The 23,496-nt window shown below is 51.7% G+C and overlaps 2 protein-coding genes and 1 long non-coding RNA gene across 5 annotated transcripts in view; 2 read left to right on the top strand and 1 right to left on the bottom strand.

Moving 5' to 3' along the window:
* Window positions 1-7,355: 7,355 nt before the first annotated feature.
* Window positions 7,356-9,621, bottom strand: SEPHS2 (selenophosphate synthetase 2). Its single transcript, NM_001256961.2, is given in 1 exon segment — window positions 7,356-9,621. A coding segment is annotated over 1 exon segment (1,350 nt). The 5' UTR covers window positions 9,422-9,621; the 3' UTR covers window positions 7,356-8,071.
* A 234-nt stretch (window positions 9,622-9,855) lies between these two features.
* ITGAL (integrin subunit alpha L) overlaps window positions 9,856-23,496 on the top strand; it is a 68,920-nt gene continuing 55,279 nt past the window's right edge. For all 3 annotated transcript variants that reach the window (XR_016225871.1, XM_017337750.4, XM_089321174.1), the window contains exon 1: window positions 9,856-10,039. Coding sequence is in view for 2 of the 3 variants with exons in the window: in XM_017337750.4 (XP_017193239.4) it covers window positions 10,000-10,039 (40 nt within the window). In the remaining variant the exon portion in view is untranslated. The remainder of the gene's footprint in view (window positions 10,040-23,496) is intronic.
* Window positions 16,064-18,936, top strand: LOC138847120 (uncharacterized). The gene is made up of 2 exons (XR_011384729.2): window positions 16,064-16,201; window positions 18,426-18,936. It is a non-coding gene; the product is annotated as an uncharacterized LOC138847120 (long non-coding RNA).

The raw sequence follows: 23,496 nt of genomic DNA, 5'->3' as shown, positions 1-23,496 counted from the left end.
TTCTCCAAGGCTGGCAGGATGCTCTCTGGGGGCTGCCTCGGCCCTTCCCCGCCCCCGCCCCCCAGGAGGTCCCTGGTGAAGCTTAGGGCATCTGGTAGAGTGAGGAGAGAAAGCTTCCGCTGCACACAGCACTGATCACTTCTGGGATCCAGATATGCGGGGCAAGCGGCCCACTCTGCAGGGGGCACCTGCTGGGGTCCTCTCGTTCAATCCTGTCTCTCTCTGCCGCTGGAACTTTGGACTGACCTGCTCCGAATTAGCCTGCAGAGTTAGGAAAAGGTGGCGGGGTGGGGGAGGGGGAGGGGGAGGGCTCTGCTCTCTGAGCCCTAAGTCGTCCCAGTATGATTCTAGTAACTTGGGAAATAGCAAGAGCTATGGGAGTTAGGAACCAGGAACCACGGAACCATGGAACCATGGATGAAAGCCGAAAAGAAAAAAAAAAAAATAGTCATTATAATATTGGGCTGGCGCTGTGGCATAGCGGGTAAAGCCCCTGCCTGCAATGCCGGCATCCCAGATGGATGCCGGTTCGAGTCCCGGCTGCTCCTCTTCCCATCCAGCTCTCTGCTGTGGCCTGGGAAAGCAGTAGAAGATGGCCCAAGTCCTTGGGCCCTGAACCCACGTGGGAGACCCAAAAGAAGCTCCTGGCTCCTGGCTTCGGATTGGCCCAGCTCTGGCCATTTAGGGAGTGAACCATCAGATGGAAGACTCTCTCTCTCTCTCTTCCCTCTCCCTCTCTCTCAACTCTGCCTCTCAAATAAGTTAATTAAAAAACATATCACGCAGGGATATCCAAGTTCTCTGTCCTCCAGCGCCACCCCCTGAAGACCAGGAAAACCCAGAGCAGAGGGGACAGGGTCTGGATGATCGTGCCATCTGTCTGGACTCCTCGTCCCAAGCTCCTCCCACACCTCATCCCCACATCCAGTCAATCTTTAAAAAAAAAAAAGTTCATAGGATTTATTTATTTGAAAGTCAAAGTTTCACAGAAAGAGGAGAGGCAGAGGGAGAGAGAGAGAGAGAGGCCCTCCATCCGCTCATTCGCTCTCCAAATGACCAGAACGGTCAGAGCTGAGCTAATCTGAAGCCAGGAGCCAGGAGCTTCTTCCAGATCTCCCACGTGAGTGCAGGGCCAAAGGACTTGGGCCATCTTCTACTGCTTTCCCAGGCCATAGCAGAGAGCGGGATCGGAAGTGGAGCAGCCGGGACTCGAACCAGTGCCCATACGGGATGCCGGCACTGCAGGCGGCGGCCACAGCACTGGGCCCTGGGCAATCCTCTCCACTTGTCTCAGTCACATCTCAGCCTTCTTGGCTTTCAGTGGGGCCTCGGGCCAATACATGCTTTCACGCCGGGGTGGATGGACTGGGTCGGGCGAACAGGTGCAGTTCCATGCTCTGCCCCTGCTGCTGAGCGTTTGGCCACCTTTCCCACTACGGCCCAGCAGGTCATCCCAGCGCGGCTCTTCAGGAAACCATGGGGTGGACGGGGGGCAACCACTGGAGCAGTAAGGAGCAGCAGCCCACAGCTGGGGAGGTGGTTTGAGGACGGGGCTGGGGAGTACCTGGACAGGTCAGAGGTCACAGAAGCTGTAGGTGTGAAGGGGCTTGGGCACCCACCAATGGCCTTGGGAAGATTCTTTCTCTCTCTAAGTCTTCATTTCCAAAGATCCTTCATGTGTGAATGAACCAATCTCTACTTTTTTTTTTTTTTTTTTTTTTTTTTTGGAGAGACAGAGAAAGACAGAAACCCAGGCAAACAGAGCTTCCTGCTGCCAGTTCAGCCCTCAAATGTCCACAACAGCTGAGACAGGAAGCTGGGAGCTAAAAACCTGATCTGAGCCGGCGCCGCGGCTCACTAGGCTAATCCTCCGCCTTGTGGTGCCAGCACACCAGGTTCTAGTCCTGATCAGGGCTCCGAATTCTGTCCCGGTTGCCCCTCTTCCAGGCCAGTTCTCTGCTGTGGCCCAGGAGTGCAGTGGAGGATGGCCCAAGTGCTTGGGCCCTGCACCCCATGGGAGACCAGGAAAAGTACCTGGCTCCTAGCTTCGGATCAGCGCGGTGCACCGGCCGGCCGCAGCAGCCATTGGAGGGTGAACCAACGGCAAAGGAAGACCTTTCTCTCTGTCTCTCTCTCTCTCACTGTCTACTCTGCCTGTCAAAAACAACAACAACAACAACAAAAAACACCTGATCTGGGTCTCTTATGTGGGTAGCAGGGACCCAAGGGCTTGAGCCGTCACCCGCTGTCTCCCCAGGGTGCACATTAGCAGGAAAGCTGGCATGGAGAGTGGAGCCAGGACTCGACCCCAGGCGCTCCTATCCGGGCCCCGGGCATCTCAACCGCCAGGTCGAATGCCCACCCTGGCAATACGTACTTGGCTCGTGGCTATATCTCCAGCACCTACCGCAGTCCTGTGGCCTGCAGAGTTCCATGGGCCCCGGGGGGAGCGAGAGGCAGAGGTGGTGCTATGTCGTGGACTATTTGTCCCCATGGAGGTTCCCAGGAAGTCGTCACGGTTGTTTCCTCGGGGTCTGGCACTCGATGGATCTACTAAATAATAAACCATGGGAGCAGACCTCAGGGGGACCCCCGCCCTGATGTCCCTGCCACCAGTGTGTACAGCTGCCCCCATTTTACAGACAAGGAAACTGAGGCCCAGCCTAGTAGGCGGAGTTCTCTGAGATGACCTAAAAAGGCCACCAGCACCACCTCCTACAGCTCAGTGGGGGACAGGGCTCCCCAGGGCCCCGCGCGCGGGTGTGTGCTGCGCTCACCTGGCCACACCTTCACTTTTTTTTTTTTTTTTTTTTGACAGGCAGAGTGGACAGTGAGAGAGAGAAACAGAGAGAAAGGTCTTCCTTTTGCCGTTGGTTCACCCTCCAATGGCCGTCGCGGTTGGCCAGCGCACCGCGCTGATCCGATGGCAGGAGCCAGGTACTTATCCTGGTCTCCCATGGGGTGCAGGGCCCAAGCACTTGGGCCATCCTCCACTGCCCTCCCTGGCCACAGCAGAGAGCTGGCCTGGAAGAGGGGCAACCAGGACAGAATTCGGAGCCCCGATCAGGACTAGAACCTGGTGTGCCGGCGCTGCAGGTGGAGGATTAGCCTAGTGAGCCACGGCGCCGGCCACGCCTTCACTTTTGTCTCTCTGTCCCCTCTTCCTGTGAGCTCCAGTGCCCTCTCCTTCCTTCTCCTCCTGGTTCCTAGGATCCTGTTCTAATTTCCACCCAAGCCTCCAATCTCTGTTACCTGCTACATCCATTTTGCGGCCCCGCCTCTTTCCCAGGCAGGTGTGGGTGCCTACCTTGCTCTCAAACCTTTACCTTTTCCTAGGTTAACTAGGAGGACCTAGGCCAAGGAAGCAGCCAATCATGTTCTTCCTCTTTCTTTCTGCCCACCCCATACTAGAAAATGAACCAATCAGAGAGCTGTGTTGGTGAACAAATAGATCCAAGACCCTAACCTGTACTTCCAAGATAGAAGATGACCGTTTTACCAGCCTTGCATCACTAGGAGACGCCAAGAGCCAGAAAAGTGAAAAGAAAGGGTGCTAGGGTCCCCCACTCACTCACACATTCATTCATTCATTCATTCAATATATTCTGAGCACTATGAACCAGACGCTGTTCTATGTGGGGCTACTGGAGACACCTGCCGCCCTAACTTAGGCGGCAGCAGCAGGGGACGATGATTAGGTAAGCTAATACACTCCCAAGATAAATACAGATTAGGATGAGTTGTGAAGCCAATGAACAGGGAGATGAGTTGGCAAGGAGCTGGGTGTTGGCTGGGAGGTCGCGGAAGCCCTCGCCAAGGAGTTTTTATTTGAGCTGAGACAGGGATGAGGATGGAGTTTGCAGACCGAGAGCCACAGGAGCACATGGATCTTGATTTTTAGGAGAGACTCTCCACTTAGTGCAGAGTCCCCAGATGAAGTCAGAGACCCACAATACGTGGCTACCATTAGTATATCTGAGTGTTTGCAAAAATATGTATGTTATTACTCTCCATATTTTATTTTGTTAAGTGGCCTAGGGAACTGTTGTGTTTTTAATGTTTTTTTTTTAAATGTTTCTTAAATAAAATCCCTCTTTAAAAATCAAAAGACATGACTTTGAAATAATGTACTGAAGATTTTTTTCAAGGGGCAGGCACAGCAGGTAAAGCCACCGCCTGTGATGCTGGCATCCATATGGTTAGAGTCCCAGCTGCTCTACTTCCAGTCCAGCTCCCTGCTAATGCCCCTGGGAAAGCAGAGGAAGATGCCCAAGTGCTTGAGCCCCTGCACCCACATGGGGGGCCTGGATGAAGCTCCTGGCTCCTGGCTCCTGCCTAACCCAGTTCTGACCATTGCGACCATTTGGGGAATGAACCAGTGGATGGAAAGTCAATCAATCTCTCTCTCTCTCTCTGCCTCTTCCTCTTTCTCTACAACTCTGATAAATTTTTTTTAAAAAAAGGAAATTTTTTTTTCAGAATTATTTTCAGGATTTAATCTTCTGGGGATTTCACCATTCGGGATTATGGCATCCGGGTTCCCATCCTGCCAGATTATAGCTCAAACCCAGGGACTTTAGAGACAGGCAGAGACGGGGGTCGCACATCAGCCAACACACACACTTACTGATCACCAACCAAAGAGAGGCTGTTCCAGGAAATACAAAATAACTCCCCAAGAGCTCTTGGCCCAGTGGGATGTGGAGCAGTGTAGATGCCGTGACAAGTTCTACCCTGTCTACACTGGCTGCAGGAGCGGGTCGTTGCAGAAGTGCCGTGCATGGAGAGCTACGCAGAGCTCAGCAGCGTGGGTGCTGTTAGGTCACTCCTGTAAACCACAGGAGTTCCCAACCGTGTCACATAAAGCTGCCACCTGCAGTGCTGGCATCCCATGTGGGCGCCGGTTCAAGTCCTGGCTGCTCTACTTCCAATCCAGCTCTCTGCTGTGGCCTGGGAAAGCAGTGGAAGATGGCCCAAGTGCTTGGGCCCCTGCACCCACGTGGGAGACCCTGAGGAAGGGCTCTTTGCTCCTGGCTTTGGATTGGTGCAGCTCCAGCTGTTGTGGCCAACTGGGAAGTGAACCAGAGGATGGAAGACCTCTCTCTCTCTCTCTCTCTCTCTCTCTCCTCCCTCTCTTTCTCTGCCTCTCCTCTGTGTAACTCGGACTTTCAAATAAATAATCTTTAAAAAAATTCACTATATTAGCAATTTAAGGGGCATGTGACTTACAACTTAAGATTTCAAATGCGTATTATTCTTTGATGATTTTCTTTCTTCCACCTGCTTTGTTACCTCTTTCTGGAGCTCTTCTCAAACGCTGAAGCTCCTGGCTCTACTCTATCAGACATTTTGCTATTATACATCTTTTCACCTTTTTGTTCTACTTTCTGATAACTGTAACTTGTCTCCTGAATTTTTAAAAATAGAGTTACAGACAGAGTGAGGGAGAGACAGAGAGAGGTCTTCCATCTGTTGGTTCACTCTCCAAGTGGCCACAATGGCTGGAGCTGAGCTGATCCGAAGCCAGGAGCCAGGAGCTTCTTCCAGGTCTCCCATATGGGTGCAGGGCCCAAGCACTTGGGCCATCTTCTACTGCTTTCCCAGGCCATAGCAGAGAGCTGGATTGGAAGTAGAGCAGCCAGGACTCAAACTGGCACCTTATGGGATGCCGGCACTGCAGGCAGAGGCTTAGCCTACTATGCCACAGCACCAGCCCCGCCTCTTGAATTTTAAAATGTTTTATTTTTATATTCCAGGTACATTTTTAAATCTTTTTTAAAATATTTATTTTTGAAAGTCAGAATTACAGAGAGAAGGAGAGACAGAGATCTTTCATCCACCGGTTCATTCCCCAGATGGCTACAACAGCCAGTGCTGGGCCAGGCAGAAGCCAGGAGCTCATCCAGGTCTCCCACACTGGTGACGAGGCCCCAACACTTGGCTGTCTTCAGCTGTTTTTCCCAGGCCATTAGCAGGGAGCTGGATCACAAGTGGAGCACCCGGCACTCGCGAGCCAGCATCCACTATGCCACAATGCTGGCCCTGAACTTTTCTCTTTTTAGATTTACTTTATTTTTGAAAGGCAGAGTGACAGGGAGAGTCAAAGAGAGAGAGAGCGAGCAAGCAAGCTTCCAACCTCTCATTCACTCTCCAGATGGCTGCCATGGCTGGGGGCTGGACCGGGCCTAAGCCACGAGCTAGTCACTCCATTTAAGTCCACCATGCGCGTCAGCAAGGGCTCTACCACTTGTCCAGCTTTCCCAGGTGTATGAGCAGGGAGCTGGTTCAGAAGCAGAGTGGCTGGGACTGGAATTGGCGCTTTGATATGGGCTACCGGTGTTGCAACTGGCAGCTTAATCCGCCGCACCCCAGCTCCGGGGTGCAAACGTCTGGCAACTCTTAATCGCTCCTATTAAAGGATGCAGCCCGAGGAGAGCTGAGGGGGCTTCGCAGTGTATGATGTTTCACTGGGGCACTCTAGACGTTCGTACGTATATATTCTTTTTCTGGACATGCTCATTTTCCCTGGCATATTCATGTTTCACCTGCACCAGGCAGCGGAAGGTGTCAACTCCGCAGCCAGTGGTTCGAAATAGCCAAGCTGAGGACAAGGGCTGTAGCAGTCTGATTTTTCAGGTTTTTTCCTTCCGCTTTGGGTCAGGTTCCCTCCCTGTCCTTTGCTGTGCCTGGTAGTCCTGACTTTCCCTGCTGGCTCTGCAATGGAGGGAAGGGCTGAAATGTCCACACTATCATCTTCCGCGGCTTTCCCAGGTGCGTGAGCAGGAGCTGCATTGGAAGCGGGACGGCCATTACTCAAACCAGGCCCTTAACCACTGCACCACAATGCTGGCCGCGTGCTATTTCTTTCTGGGGTGATTCTACTTATCTCTTTGAAAGCCAGGGTGACAGACTACTCCATTCACAGGCTCACCCCTTAAGTGCCCAAAACAGCTAGGGCTAGGCCAAACAACAGCCAGGAGCCCAGAGCTCCACCCAGGTCTTCCACACGGGTGGCAGGAACCCAAGTACTTGAGCCAGCATCTGCTGCCTCCCAGGCACGATAGCAGAAACTGGATCAGAAGTGCAGAGTGGCCAGGGCTGGAACCAGACATTCTGACCCGTGACGCAGATGTCCTAACCTGCTGCGTCATGACACCTGTCCCTATCTTTTGCTGTCTCCTTTCATCCTCCAATCTGTCATCTCAGAAGCAAAGAGCACACCTCAATCTGGGTGTCACAGCCCCTGGTCCAGGGTCAGGGAGACATACTCTCATACGCTCCACTTTAGAATAACCATGTCATTTTACGAGACCTTCAATTCTTCAGATTCCAAAGAACCAAACAGTAGCCACAGCAACCCTCCAATGAAGCCCCTTTATTGAACTAGAAATGACTGATCATTGATTTAATCACCAGGATTTTTTTCAGCACAAGATACAGCATCTCCAGTGACCACCTCAGCCTGGGCTCTGGGTTTGCTCTGCCTCCCCCAGTCCGTAGTGGGGTTTACAGAGAGAGGCGTCATTAACAGAGACCAAGTTAGATGGCTGCAGGCCCTCCTTTCCCAGGCGCTGGACAAGCTGCTCAATTCTTGTCCAGAGCAGGAAAGAGCCAGTACCTCCCGAAAAAAATCAACTACAGCATTTAGATTTTATCAACAGCACTGGTCCAAACTCATTTGCTTCTGACTGAAAATTGTTTTCACTTTTACATGTGTGGCATTGTTAACGATTTCACTCACGAGGCAGGAATGAACCAACCCAGCGCAAAGAAAAATCCCTCAAAGTGGAACAGCCTCACTGTGCTTTGGAAAAAGAGGAAAATAGGTTTTTTTTTTTCCTCTCCTCGTCTACCCAGGAGATGAAACCAATACCCCCCCACCCCACCCCCCTCCCAAGTTAAAACTGTTCCTTCTGGCCTTGGAATGTACACAGAGGCAGCTTTTGATGGGCTGGTTGGAACCACTATACTCAAAGCCTTCTTTGGAAATTCCTTGAGACCAACTCCTGACAACCATCCACAGTTGTAGCCAGAGGCTCTGAGTTCCCGACATCCTCTCTGCTCTCGCCTCTCATGAGCTGGGCTCGGAGGAGGCATTGGTGCTGTCAAGAGCAAGGGCAGGAGCAGAGGCAGCCGCCCCCCGAGGCAGGACCTCGATCACCCGAGGCTTGTCGATGATCCGGGCTGTCCGGTTTCCCTTTTCCACGATGCCCACGATCCACGCTTGGTGGCCTTCTCCGTACTTGGAAGATTTGATCTCGGAACAAAAGCGCGCGGCCTGTTCTCTCGGCAGACAAATCAGCAGTCCTCCTGAGGTTTCGGCCGAGGTTCCCTGAAGCAGGCCGAAGCGCCCACTGGCTTTGCTGATGGCCACCATCTTGGCAATGATAGGCAGGTTGTGAATGACAAAGGACACTTCATTTCTCTGTTGCCTGGCCAGGTTCTGAGAGTGTCCCAGAATGCCAAATCCTGTGATGTCGGTGGCTGCGTGGGCATTGAACGTGTGCATTAAGCCAGCCGCCGTCCTGTTGAGGGTCGCCATATTGAACATAGCTTCCTGGTAGGCCAGCTCCACCTCCTCCCTGCTGACCACCATCTTGATCTTATTCCATCTTTCCGGATTGTCCAGCCACTGGTGGGCGTTGACAGCGACTTGGGTTCCTAAGGGTTTGGTTAACACCAGCACGTCTCCAACCACGGCGCTGTCGGGCATGATGAATTCGCTGGGCTGACACACCACCGTGGCGACGCCTCCGATGATGATCCACGGGTTGACCACCGTCTGTCCACCGGTCACTGCGGTCCCGCCTTCCTCCGCCGCGTCCCGGAAGCCTTGGATCATGAGCGGAGTGACTTTCTCCCGCTCCTCCTCGCTCATCCCCTGGCTGACGCTTAGGAGCATGAGCATGTTGTCGCATTCGGTGATGCCCATGGCGTACAGGTCGCTCAGCACGTTGGCGCACGCTATGCGCCCCATCATGTAGGGGTCTTCCACCAAGGGGTAGAAGAAGTCCGTCGTCTGCACCAGCGACAGGCCCCCGTGTCTCAGCGGGATGACACACGAGTCCAGCCCGATCGCCAGGCTCGGCGCCGCTGCGCCTGGGCCCGTGCCGGCGTCCTGAGCCGCCTGCTCCTGGCCCCCGACCAGGCCGGGGCCGAGCGAGGGCCCCACGGGCGGCTGCGTCAGTCCCGCCAGGAGTTTGAGCAGCGTCTCCTGCGGGACTTTGCAGCCTCAGCCCTTCATGCCCGAGAAGCCCGTCAACCGCCAGCTCGGGCTCAGGCCCAGCGTCTGCGGCTCGAAGGGCCGGTAGTTCGAGAAGCCCCGGCCCAGAGACAAGACCCCCGGGCCCAAGGAGCCCTCCGCCGCCACCAGCGCCGCCATCGCCTCTCCGCCGGCGCCGGTCACCGCGGCTTCCGCCATTGCGCCGGGCGGCGCGGCACGGCGGGGAGGGGAGGGGAGCAGAGCAGAGGCTCCCTTTATTTTTCTACTCAAGCTGATAGCAAGCAACAGTCAAATATTACCCGCAGAGAGTCTCCCCGGCAAGACTCGCGCCGCCCGTCTCGCGCTTCACGCTGCCTCCCGGCCTCTTCTGAGGGAAGAGCCGCCGGCCGCCCCTATTTATAGGCCTGGTGATTGACAGCCGCCGCTGCCAATGACGATTGCGCCAGCGAAAGGCGGGCTTCCTTCACTCTGGAAGCAGGAATACGGACCCGCCCCCTCGCGGGCGAAACGGACCCGAGCGAGAGCGCAGGGCGTCACGTGCCTCGGCTCGCGCCCCGGTGCTCGCGAGTGGCCGGTGGAAGGCTGCCTCCCTGCGGGCACCTTCCTGAGTGCCAGCGAACTGGCGGACTATAGTGCAGGTGGGTCACTCGACCCAGCTCTGGACGGCCGGTGGGGGATTGTCCGAGGGTCGCCTGGCGGCACTCGGGAGCCATCGGGGTAGGAAAATCGAGATGAGAAATCAACAGATTGCAGCCTCAATGTGATGCAACGTTGACATGAATTCCGAGGAGACGAGGCCGGCCCCTGGCCCCCCACGTGAGTCGCTTTGCCCCTTCGGGTTGCACCTGACGCGTTTATCACAGGGTCTGGGTCTGGTCTGATTTGAAATTTCTCTATCTCCCTGAGTTAATATATACAAGAATCTGTGATACGCTCCGGAGGGCAGCGTGCCAGTCTGTTAAACATAACGACTGTACACAAAACCTTGGACCCAGCAATTCCAGGGCTAGGAGTTATCGCACACGTGTTCCCATCGCTGTGGGAAAAGATACTTTAGGACTGTGTGGTAGGCAAAAATCAGCACTCTGGAAACCGTTTAAATGATTATCAATTTTGATTTAAATAAGTTAGGCTCCGTGTACAAAAATACATCACCGTGTAGCGTAAAAAAATGAGAAAACATTTATTTGATCATATGGATTATAGTTACCATTCTAATAGGCTTCATTCTAAATGCTTTACATATATGAGGACTTCAGAAACTCGTGGAGGGCCAGCATTGTGGAGCAGTGTGTTCAGCCGCCAATTCTGACACCAGCATCCGCAGCTCCCTGCTCATGTGCCTGGGAGAGCAGCAGATGGCTGATGCCCCAAGTACCTGGGCCCCTGCACCCTTGTGGGAGAGCAGCCATGTGTTTCAGGATCCTGGCTTCAGCCTGGCCCAGACCTGGCTATCACAGCCATTTGGGGGAGTGAACCAGCAGATTAAAAAAAGCTGTCTGTCTCTGTCATCCTATCAAATAAATAAATCTTTAAAAAAAACTGGATTGTATTTCCCTTTAAAAATAGATAAAGGAAAGATATGACTACTTATGGAGTATAAATTGGTGTGACTATGTTGGAAAACAGTTTGGCTTTAACTAGTAAACTTGACCATGTGCAAACCCAGTGCCCAGTAATCCCTGTAAAAACAAGGCAAAGCCGTAAACTCCTGCCCATGTGCCCCAGACCAAGATCAAGATCGCTGCATTGGGCCGGCGCTGTAGCGTAATGGGTAATGCTGCCGCCTGCTGTGCCCACATCCCATACGGGCACCGGTTCCAGTCCTGGCTGCTCCACTTCCAATGCAGCTCTCTGCTGTGGCCTGGGAAAGCGGTGGAGGATGATCCCAAGTGCTTGGGCCCCTGCACCCATGTGGGAGACCTGGAAGAAGCTCCTGGCTCCTGGCTTTGGATCAGTGCAGCTCCGGCCATTGCAGTCATCTGGAGAGTGAGCCAGCAGATGGAAGTCCTCTCTCTCTCTACCGCTCTCTGTAACTCTGTCTTTCAAATAAATAAAATAAATTTTTTTTTTTTGAAAAAAGAATTAAACTGAGGTGCAGCCCTGGCACTCCAGACAGCCTTGAGCAAACTGTCCAACCTCTGGGAACTTGTGAAACGGTTCTTGGCCTGAAGATAACAATACCAAACAGGAGTGCTGTGAGAATTCAACGAAAGACTGTGTACAGTACATAGCACCACTGTTTCTGGTGGATGGTGAGCTATAAATAAATAAATCATCTGTTATAGTACTGCCAAATGTGGATGTGGGACTAGCCTTTAAATGTGTAAAACTTGTAACATTGAGTAGGTTTTTTTAAAAAAAGATTTATTTTATTTATTTGAAAGACAATTACAGAGAGAGAGAGAGGAAGAGAGAGAGATCTTCCATCCACTGGTTCACACCCCAAATGACCGGAACGGCCAAGAGCCAGTAGCTTCTTTTGGGTCTTCCATGCAGGTGCAGGGGCCCAAGGACTTGAGACATCTTCTACTGCTTTCCCAGGCCATAGCAGAGAGCTGGCCCGGGAAGAAGAGGAGCAGCCGGGACATGAACCAGCGCCCAAGTGGGATGCCGGTGCTGCAGGCTGGGGCTTTAACCCACTGTGCCACAGAGCCAACCTGGAGAAGGTTTTAAAATCCATTTACCTTTCTAAAAAAGTGATTGTGAAGAAGCAAACCTTGGAACCAACCCAAATGCCTGCTAATAAAAGAATGTGTCAATAAACTGTAGTATAATAGCACAATGGAGTATCTTTTTTTTTTTTTAGGCAGAGTTAGAAAGTGAGTGAGAGACACAGAGAGAAAGATCTTCCTTCCGTTGGTTCACCCCCGAAATGGCTGCCAAAGCCGGAGCTATGCCGATCCGAAGCCAGGGGCCAGGTGCTTCTTCCTGGTCTCCCATGCGGGTGCAGGGCCCAAGCACCTGGGCCATCCTCCACTGCCCTTCTGGGCCACAGCAGAGAGCTGGACTGGAAGAGGAGCAACCAGGACTAGAACCCAGCACCCATATAGGATGGCAGCGCCGCAGGCAGAGGATTAACCAAGTGAGCCACGGCGCGAGCCCCAGTATCTTTCTTTTTTCCAGTCTGATGCCGTGATTGTAATTACATCATTAATTTGAGGGCAAATTACATGTTAAAAGCCCAATGACTGTTTCATGTACTAATCTGAGTTCCTTCCGTTGACTGATGTTTACATGGAGGAATTCGTTGATGTCCCCTCTGTTCTCCTGCTCTTGTCTCGCCATTTCCCCCTGCATGTCTGCTGAAATAAAACTTTTCCCATCACGCTTCTGTCGCTCCCCCTCTTCATGGAGGAACGACACTAACCCTGCCTAGGCTTCACATCCGAGTCACGGCACCATTATGTCGCTCCCCCTCTTCGTGGAGGAACGACACTGAGCCCTGCCTAGGCTTCATATCCGAGTCACGGCACCATTATGTCGCTCCCCCTCTTCGTGGAGGAACGACACAGGACCCTGCGCTGTTCTTTCGTCTGCTCGGCCCTCCCCGGGTTTGCTGCTGGTTCTTCCCGGGTGGGCTACCGACCCTTCCACCTCCGTGGAAGGGCGGTTCCCCCTGGCCACTTTCCCCACTTCCGCAGGGGAGCGGCACACCGCCGGCCGGCTCTCTCGGGGGCTGCACAGGTGTTCCTTCAGCTAGATGTTCCCCTTAGATGTTCCTGGTGCATGTTGTCTCTCTCCTCCTTTATAGTCCTCTTCCGCCAATCCCAACTCTGCTACCCACACGCCGAGTACGCTGCTCTCCTCCAATCAGGAGTAGGTCCTACAGTTTATTGGTTGAACTGGAGGCAGCTGTGTAGAAGCTGTTTCTCCCTTCTCAGCGCCATATTGTGGGAGAGCAGATGCATAGAATAAGTCTTAATTCCAGTAACTTAGACTAGTCCGAGTTGCTCCCCACAGCTTCCTACAGGTCTACCAAGGGGATCTCTTACAGAATTCAACAGCCCACACACTCTTCTCTTTAAAAAAAAAAAAAATGTCCACCAGAATGCCAGAGGGTCCCTAATCACTCCAATATAACCTTTTTTTTTTTTTAAGATTTATTTATTTACTTGAAAGTCAGAGTTACACACAGAGAGAAGGAGAGGCAGAGAGAGGGAGAGGGAGAGGGAGAGAGAGAGAGAGGTCTTCCATCCACTGGTTCACTCCCCAATTGGCCGCAATGGCCAGAGCTGCGCCAATCCGAAGCCAGGAACCAGGAGCTTCTTCCAGGTCTCCCACATGGGTGCAGGGGCCCAAGGACTTGGGCCATCTTCTACTGCTTTCCCAGGCCACAGCAGAGAGCTGGATCAGAAGTGGAGCAGCCAGGACTGGAACCGATGCCCATATGGGATGCTGGCACTGCAGGTGGTGGCTTTACCTGCTACGCCACAGGGCGGGCCCCTCCAATATAACCTTAACGTAAGTATCACAAGCTACTTCTCCCTGATCTGTCTGAACACATTCAGTACCCACTGAGCACATCATTTTCTTCTAGGAAGCACAAATGTAACACAGTCACAACAATAACAGTCAGCAGCAGGTACTTTCTTAGGTTGGGGAGTAGGGAGGTGGGTGGGGAAAAAATGAAACACGGTATCTACCAGATAAGATGCAAGAATATTCAATGCTTGGGGCCAGTGCTATGGCACAATGGGTTAAAGCTGTGGCTGGTAGCGCCAGGATCCCATATGGGCGCTGGTTCGATCTTGGATGCTCCACTTCCGCTCCAGCTCTCTGCTGTGGCCTGGGAAAGCAACAGAAGATGGCCCAAGTGCTTGGGCCCCTGCACCCACCTGGGAGACCTGGAAGAAGCTCCTGGTTCCTGGCTTCGGATCGGCGCAGCTCTGGCCATTGCGGCCAATTGGGGAGTGAACCAGCGAATGGAAGACCTCTCTCTCTCTCTCTCTCTCTCTCTCTCTGTCTCTCCCCCCTGTAACTCTGTCTTTCAAATAAATAAAATAAATCTTTTTTTTTTAAAAAGAATATTCAATGTTTAAGTAAACTTAATAAGTCTTCAAATATATTAGACATGCATTAAAACATATTTCCAATAAAATCTCTCAAACAACTAAGACTGCCTGGGAATTTTTAAAATAGTAATAACAAGAGTAATTATTGCTATGTTATTAGTCCTTACCATATTGTTTTACATAATAAGGGATGTCATAGGCGCTGTATCTCTTGAAACCTTAATAAATATATAGTTTGTAGAAAAATGTGACCTTATTGAAATGTCCTTTATATTCACTGAAAAGGTAGAATAAAACCTCAGCCGAGATGGAAGCTAACAGCTCAGAAACACTAAGTTCTATACCACCTTTGGTTATTTTCCTTAATTCCAATGCTGAAAAAAAAAGTGAATTTAGGACAGTAAACATAGATACATTGTATCTGGACTGGAATCAGAGCATTATTAAGGGTATTAAGCATGTGTAGCATGTATGAGCTGTGAACTATTAACCTAAACTTAAATTGATAAACAATTTGAAAAACTACACATTTAGAAAGATATTAGTGCTAAGATGAATCTTACATTCAAAAATCATGAATTTTTACAATGCAGCTTGCAGCCCATCAGCTGAGGAGGAAACGCAGCGAAATGGATTGCAGCTCATTTATCAAAATTAGCTGAAAATTAGCACACACAGTTAAAATGGTGCAAACAAATATTCACTCTACTAACCTATGCAGTGGCTAGGCATCCAGAGCTATGATAAGTGTTCATATACAATATAATACAGACATGCAGAAAGTATAAAAATATTGTGAAATACAACTTTAATTGTTGCTAGTTAACAAGAATCCCATTGAAGTTATTTTTGGCATGGTGCCAGAGGCTCTATCAAAAGATGGGATATGAGGTATTCTTTCTTTCTTTTTAAAAATATTTATTTATTTGAAAGGCAGAGTTACAAAAAGGCAGAGAGAAAGAGAGTGAGAGAGAGGACTTCCGTGTTGGTTCACTGTCCAAATGGCTGCAATGGCCGGAGCTGTGCCGACCAAAACCAGGAGCCAGGAGCTTCTTCCAGGTCTCCCACATGGGTGCAGGGCCCCAAGGACTTGGGCCATCTTCTACTGCTTTCCCAGGCCATAGCAGAGAGCTGGATTGGAAGTGGAGCAGCCAGGACTCGAACCGGCACCCATATGGGATGCAGGCGCTGCAGGCCTGGCGTCTTCGCCTGATAGAGGTATTATTTCTTTGCAAAGTTTACAACATGTAGCACTCGGAATCTTCAAGTAACCACACAATCAAAATGCTGTTTGTTCCTGTACTCCATGGTGTTTCCAAATTGTTTGTCCAGCAGCTCGACATAACGGTGCACAATCTCTAGTGTCAAGCGCTCATTGTCTTGATTGCTACTGCACAGCAAAAATAAAAACAGCACACTTCCTATGGGCAAGTCTTAGTGCCTTCCAGTCAATAAAACTGCTTGTCCTGTACCACGAGAGGGAAGGATCAGAACAGTTTCCCGGGGATGCTTTTTCCGCTCCTTTTGGGGAGAGTGTTGTACTCTTTCTGCAGCCATAATTTCCCTGGTCGTCTGAAAAGCAGTATGAAATGCAGCATGGTGGCCGGGCCGCCGCCGTCCCCGCCCTGTGCCAGGCGAACGCAGTGGGCCCGAGGGCCGGAGCCCAGGGCAGGAGCCGGCGCGGCCAAGACAGGTGAGCGGCCGCCGCGCACCGTGGCTGCTTCCCACAATGCCCTGGAACTGGAAGTTTGCATACGCCTCCCCTGCGCCACTCCCCTCCTTGGGGTATCCTTTTAAAATTGTGTTGATTTGCTGTATTTGACAGGCAGACAGACAGACAAACCGAAGAGACCTCCCATCTGCTGGTTAACTTCCCAAATACTCAGAAGCTGGAAACTCAGCCTAAGTCCCACATGAGTGACAGGGACTCAACCGCTTGAGCTATGAGCCAATTCCTACTGGGGTATGTGTTAACAAGGAGGTGGGAGTAGAGAGCAGAGCTGGGATTCAGTTAGGGGTGCAGGTGGCTGAAGCAACCTCTTCACTGTTGTACCAATACTCTCTCCTGGAGTATTATTTACCTGATAAGATGAATTACACATATACAAAATGTAGGGGAGTGAGAACACATCCCACAAGAGGCAGAACAATACTGTGCTCAATGAGAGCTACATATGACAAGATATATTCAACAAAAAATTAATTAAAAATATAATCACCATATAATATGTTCAATGAGAGATACAAACATAAGTGATTTAAAAACTTTTTAATGGGGCTGGCACCATGGTGCAGTAGGTTAATCCTCTGCCTGGAGTACCGGCATCCCATTTGGGCACTGGTTCGAGTCCCGGCTACCCCACTTCCAATCCAGCTCTCCGCTATGGCCTGGGAAAGCAGTAGAAGATGGCCCAAGGCCTTGGGCTCTTGCACTCGCATGGAAAACCTGGAAGAAGTGCCTGGCTCCTGGCTTCAGATCAGCCCAGCTCCGGCCATTGCAGCCATTTGGGGAGTGAACCAACAGAATGAAGACTGACTCTCTCTCTCCCTCTCTCTCTCTCCCCCTCTCCCTCTCACTGTCTGTAACTTTACCTCTGAAAAAAATTTTAAAAAAATCTTAAAAAAAACCTTTTTAACTTTTTAATTTATTTATTTTCATTTTTTTTGAAGGGCAGAGAAAGAAAGATCATCTACCTTCTGTTTTCCCAGGCACCTACAGCAGCAGGGTGGGATCAAGCCAAAGCCAGCAGCCTAGATATTTTTTTTCAAGCTTTGTGTGTGAGTGTTTTTTTTTAAGTTATTCATTTATTTCGGCCGGTGATGTGGCTCACTAGGCTGATCCTCTGCCTGTGGTACCGGCACCCCGGGTTCTAGTCCTGGTAGGGGCGCCGGTTCTGTCCCGGTTGTCCCTCTTCCAGTCCAGCTCTCTGCTGTGGCCAGGGAGTGCAGTGGAGGATGGCCCAAGTGCTTGGACCCTGCACCCCATGGGAGACCAGGATAAGTACCTGGCTCCTGGCTTCAGATTGGTGCAGCGCACCAGCCATAGCAGCCATTTAGGGGGTGAACCAGCGGAAGGAAGACCTTTCTCTCTGCCTCTCTCACTGTCTAACTCTGCCTGTTAAAAAAAAAAAAATTTATTTATTTGAATGTCAGAGTTACACACAGAAAGGAGAGGCAGAAAGAGAGAGAGAGAGAGAGAGAGTCTTCCATCCACTGGTTCACTCCCCAGTTGGCTGCAACGGCTGGAGCTGGGCTGATCTGAAGCCAGGAGCCAGGAGCTTCTTCCAGGTCTCCCATGCAGGTGCAGGGGCCCAAGGACTTGGGCCATCTTCTGCTGCTTTCCCAGGCCATGGAGAGCTGGATTGGAAGTGGAACAGCTGGGACTCCCATATGGGTACTGGCACTGACCCGCTAAGCCACAGCACTGGCCCCATGGAGCCCAGATATTAACCCTGGCCTCCCATGTGGGTACCGGGACACAAACACAGACGTCATCCGTTGCCTCCCAAGGTGCCCATGAGTAGGGAGCTTGAATTGGAAGCAGAGCCAGAACTTGCACTAAGGGACTCCAATACGGGGTTCCGGTCTCATGGCAGCCTACCTGCTCTGTCAAATGCATACCCCCCACAAATTATAGCAACCGTTTTCTTTTTTTTTAATTTATTTATTTTACTTGAAAGTCACAGTTACACAGAGAGAGAAGGAGAGGCAGAGAGAGAGAGAGGGGTCTTCCATCCACTGGCTTACTCCCTAGGCAGCTGCAACGGCCAGAGCTGCACCAATCTGAAGCCAGGAGCCAGGAGCTTCTTCCAGGTCTCCCACACGGGTGCAGGGGCCCAAGCACTTGGGCCATCTTTTACTGCTTTCCCAGACCACAGCAGAGAGCTGGATGGGAAGTGGAGCAGCCGGGACTCAAACCAGCGCCCATATGGGATGCCAGCACTGCAGGCAGCGGCTTTACCTGCTATGTCACAGTGCAGGCTCCAGCAACCTTTTTCAAAGATAAGAGAATGAACCCAAACTTTGGCAAACAGCTTACTTCTGGAAGGGGTGGGGCACTAGGAAAACTTCTGGGCTAAATTTGGTCCCCTGGGCTGTGGCAGGGACTTAACGTGTTCATGAAACCACGTCTGTGTTTTCCCACACTCTTTTTGTAAGTCATCTCTGTTTCAACATTCTTCAAAAAGGAAGCAGAGACTATTTCAGAATGTAAAGAAAAGATGAAGTAGGGAAGAAAACAAGCAGATGTGGAAGCAAATGACCTTTGGACTTGGACTTCTGCATTGCCGGCCGAGCAATCAACCTGCGATCTTGAAGTGATACAATCTGTCTGCAATCCGTCAGTTTCCAGCCTCTGTAAAAGGAAGCTTTGGACCGGTGCAAGGGGCATGGACGCCTGAGCCGTGAAAGCAGTCAGCCTATCATCCAAGTGCAGGATCCTCACCACACAGGGGCAAAAGGAAAACCCCCTGGGACACCTCTGACTGCCTCGCCTGGGTTAAACAGTGACTAAGGTGCTTGGTGCTGCAGTGACTCTCTCTGGGCGGGGACTTTGACCTCTCCCGGGCTAGCATCAGATGTTTGGTGCTTCCCCAACCCCTGTGGGAGGTGGCTACTTTGTTTTGCGCGTCTTTGCTGCCCTTGAACTTGGTAACACGTCTTGCGTGAATAAATCATGGGACAATCTGCTGAGCCAGGCAAGGTGCTGGGCGTCTCACAGAGATTCCTGTCCCTTGAACCTCAGCGCCGGGGCCAGGAAATTGGCATAATCTCTGTCTTACAGAGGAGGAATGTTGAGGCCCCTGGGAGCTGTAGGGTGTGGCCGAGGTCCCAGAATACAGACCTGCAGCCTGCTGCTCCCTCTCGCCTGGGAGATCCCGGAGAACAAATCACCCCCACCAGGCGCCTCCTATGGAGGGGACATGGCCACAGGGGAGCACTGGTCCCCTTGGGACCACGCACAGAAAGGCAGGAGTTTGCCTTGACCGGTGACCAACCTGCTAGGTTTCAAAGGACAAGTTCATGTGCCTTGGGGTAGGTGATCCATGCAGGCCTCCCAAACGGGGGCGGGGTGGGGAGGGGCTTGTGATGACCACCTGTCCCGTGAGCATGCAAATGCATCCTTTTAATATTTTCTCTGGTTTCCCACCAGGGGATCTGTTGGAACTTCATTCATCACTGGGGACAATGCACAGGGCTCAAGGATGGCAAAGGTGACAAAAATACGGAAGAGTTGTCAGGGATTGGTTAAGGCGCTCAGTTGCCTGGTCCCCCCCACCCCCACCCCCGGCCCTGGCTCCTGACTCCAGCTTCCTGCGAATGCCACATCCAAGGAAGAGGTCATTGTGATAGCTCCAGTAACTGGGCTCCTGCCATCCCCCTAGACACCTACACTGAGCTCCCAACTTCCGGCTTTGGCCCCTGGGTGGCCACGGTAGGCATTTGAGGAGTGAGGCAACTCACCTGAGTTCTTTGGCTTTCTTTTTTCTTTCTTCCTCCTCCTTATTCTTTTTTTAAAGATTGATTTTATTTATTTGAAAGGCAGAGCTACAGAGAGGCAGAGGCAGAGAGACAGAGAGGTCTTCCATCTGTTGGTTCATTCCCCCAACTGGCCGAAACGGCCGGAGCTGAGCCATTCTGAAGCCAGAACCAGGAGCCTCCTCCGGGTCTCCCACGTGGGTACAGGGGCCCAAGGACTTGGGCCATCTTCTACTGCTTTCCCAGGCCATATGAGGGAGCTGGATCAGAAGTGGAGTAGCTGTGATGTGAACCAGCGTCCATATGGGATGTCAGCACTGCAGGTAGCGGCTTTTACCTGCTACGCCACCATATAGTTTTTTTTTTTTAAAGAATTATTTTATTTATTTGAAAGATAAAATTACAAAGAGAGGTAGAGCCAGAGAGAGAGAGAGGTCTTCCATTCTGCTGGTTCACTCCCCAAAAGATCACAACAACCAGAGCTGAGCTGATTCAAAGCCAGGAGCCAGGAGCTTCTTCCAGGTCTCCCACATGGGCACAGGAGCCCAAGGACTTGGGCCATATTCTACTGCCTTTCCAGGCCATAGCAGTGGGATTTGAACTGATGCCCATATGGGATTCCGGCTCTGCAGGCTGGGGCTTTAACCCACTGCGCCACAGCACCGGTCCCAAACTGTATAGAGAGAAGGAGAAGCAGAGAGAGAGAGAGAGAGAGAGAGAGGTCTTCCATTCGCTGGTTCACTCCCCAGTTAGCCACAACGGCCAGAGCTGTGCCGATCCGAAGCCAGGAGCCAGGTCTTCCAGGTCTCCCACGTGGGTGCAGGGGCCCAAGGACTTGGGCCATCTTCTACTGCTTTCCCAGACCATAGCAGAGAGCTGGATCGGAAGCAGACGCCCATATGGGATGCCTGCACTGCAGGCTGGGGCTTTAACCCGTTGCGCCACAGCGCCGGCCCCAAACAGTATGGTTTTAATTACTTACAAAATCATTCTGTTGTCATTGTAAAAAAGTAGCAAAATACGAGAGTGCATGAAAAAGTATGCTGAAAAGTGCAATTAGAAGACACATTTATTTCGGTGCAAAAAAAAAGAAATCTAGGCATAGTCTTTTCATAATAGGCAGTTCCACAAACTTGGTGATGACCTCTGAACAGCTTAGTGGAAAACAGGGGTGTTGAAAGAACTTGAAATCCCACTCTCATCACCTTAGCAGATCGCATTTTATCTACATGCAGGGCCACTACTTCTCACTGAACGCCAGGGGGCGCACTGCCTCCTCCACGCTTTGGGTATGGATGGGCACTTCTTCAAAAGGAAAATGGTATTCATTCTTTCTTTAAAAATGTATCGATTTATTTGAAAGGCAGAGAGAGAGAGAGAGAGAGAGAGAGAATCTTCCATTTGCTGGTTCACTCCCCAAATGTCCACAACAGCCAAGTGTGGGCCGGATGGCTGGATGGGAAGCAGAGCACCAGGACTGGAAGCAGGCACTCCAATGTGGAACGTGGCTGTCCCAAGCAGTAGTTGAACCTGCTGTGCCACACCACCAGCCGCCACCCCATTTATTCCTACAGGCTGAGTGCCTCTTAATTGAAATGTGAGCAGCAGAAATATTTCAGGTTTTTTGGAAGGAATATTTGCATATATATAATGATATATCTTGGGGACTGGACTATTTTTTATACATAATCAATACATAAAGCCTAAAAGTACTTTCCTTTAATACTTTTAATAATTGTATGCTTCATTGAGTAGAATTTTCCGTAGCATTACATCAGTACTCAAAAAGTTTCTGATTTTGGGGGAAGTGCATTTGGTGCAGCTATTAAGATACCTCCGGGGGGCCGGCGCCGTGGCTCATCCTCCGCCTTGCGGCGCCAGCACACCGGATTCTAGTCCCGGTTGGGGCACCGGATTCTGTCCCGGTTGCCCCTCTTCCAGGCCAGCCCTCTGCTGTGGCCTGGGAGTGCAGTGGAGGATGGCCCAAGTCCTTGGGCCCTGCACCCCATGGGAGACCAGGAGAAGTACCTGGCTCCTGCCATCGGATCAGTGTGGTGCGCCGGCCGCAGCGCGCCGGCCGTGGTGGCCATTGGAGGGTGAACCAACGGCAAAAGGAAGACCTTTCTCTCTGTCTCTCTCTCTCACTGTCCACTCTGCCTGTCAAAAATTTAAAAAAAAAAAAAAAAAAAAAAAAAAAAAAGGTGCCTCCGGGGACAAAAGCCCTGGCATTCCAGCTTGGCCTCCGATCCAGCTCCCGGCTCATGCGCACCCTGGGAGGCAGCAGGCGATGGTTCAAGTCCTTGGGTCCCTGCTGCCCACGTGGGAGATCCAAATGGAGTTCCAGGCTCCTGGCTATGGCCTGGCCCAGCCCCCGCCTGTTGTGGGCATTTGAGGAGTGAACCAGCAAATAGTAGATTTCTGTCTCTCTGCCTTTTAACAAATAAATAATTTTTGTAAACTTTTTTTTTAAATTTTGGAGCATTTCAGATTTTGGATTTTCCCATTAGGGATGTGCAACTTGTAGTAAGAACTGAAATTGTAGTAAGAACTAAAATAATGGCTACAGTTTGCCTGGCATCTTAGAGGTGGCCACCCTCCCACCACCACCACCGCACCACTGCACCAGACCCTGGAGAACACAGCTGACCAGAATCCTGTCCGCATACAGCAGGAGATAACATCAGTCTGTGTTAGCAAGGGACAGATACTGGGGGGGGGGGGGGGTGATGAAGTCCCAAGGGAGACTTGGGATGTGTATGAGAGGTGACGGTGGCCAGGGAAGGCCTCGATGAGATGTCTTTGAAGTAAAACCTTGAATGAAATGAGGAAAAGCAAGCAGCCATCTGGGGAAGTGTGTTTTCAGCAAAGGGAGTGGCAAGTGCAAAGGCCCTGAGGCAGGAGTGTACTTGGATGTTCCGGAAGCAACAAGGAGGCCAAGGTGACAAGTGTGTAGTGAGTTGTGGGAAGGGGGTCAGACAGAGAGGGGGCAGGGGGAGGGGGAGGTGGCCTGTGAGACAAGGCCTCAGAAGTCACTGTAGGAATGGCACAATCTGCCTTTGTTGTATCTAATCTGCAGCCCGACTCTGGAGGTGTAGAACTTCTAAACGCTTCCAAAGACACCAGTTTTGAGCCCCTGGCACTCTGGTCCGGCACCCAGGTGAGTGTCCCTGACCTGAGTCCCGCATTGCCTGAGTCCCCAACCCTCTGGGACCCCCAGCAACAGAGACCTGACAACTGACACCTACTCCACCCTCCAGTGACAGCCGGAACCCTTCAGCTTGGTATCTGGGGCCAATGTGAGAAACCCTGGTGAGCTGCCTCTTGCTGTAAGAACAAGAGGATGCCACAAAGAGAGACTCGGAGCCATGGCACATGGAGAACTCGGGGGACGGAGGCCAGAGACAAAGGCAGAGAAGGCTAGGGTGCCTGGAGGAAGAGGGAGTCAGGGCAAATCTGGGGTGTGCATGGAGTGTGGGGGAATGGTTGTGCAAAGGCCCTGCGCTGGAGCAACCCTGATGTGTCTGCAGCCCAGAAAATGGCCCAGTGTGGCTGGTGATGGGGGAGGGAGATGAACAGGAGGGGACCACAGCCGGAAGGCGCGCAGCCTTGTGGGCCACTGGAAGACTCTTGGCTCGCATTCTGGGGATGATGGGAGAGTTTAGGCCGGGGCAGTGACATCATCGTGGAAGCAGAGAGACGAGGAGCAGGCCTCTGCCTCGCAGAGAGAGAGAGGCTGGCGACAGATGCTCAGGCTCCCGGACATCCGGGAACTCGCACCAA

The sequence above is a fragment of the Oryctolagus cuniculus genome, chromosome 19 (assembly GCF_051225735.1).
Source record: "Oryctolagus cuniculus isolate XC-2025 breed Fujian yellow rabbit chromosome 19, ASM5122573v1, whole genome shotgun sequence".
Taxonomy (NCBI): domain Eukaryota; kingdom Metazoa; phylum Chordata; class Mammalia; order Lagomorpha; family Leporidae; genus Oryctolagus; species Oryctolagus cuniculus.
This window is presented reverse-complemented; position numbering and strand designations above follow the sequence as displayed.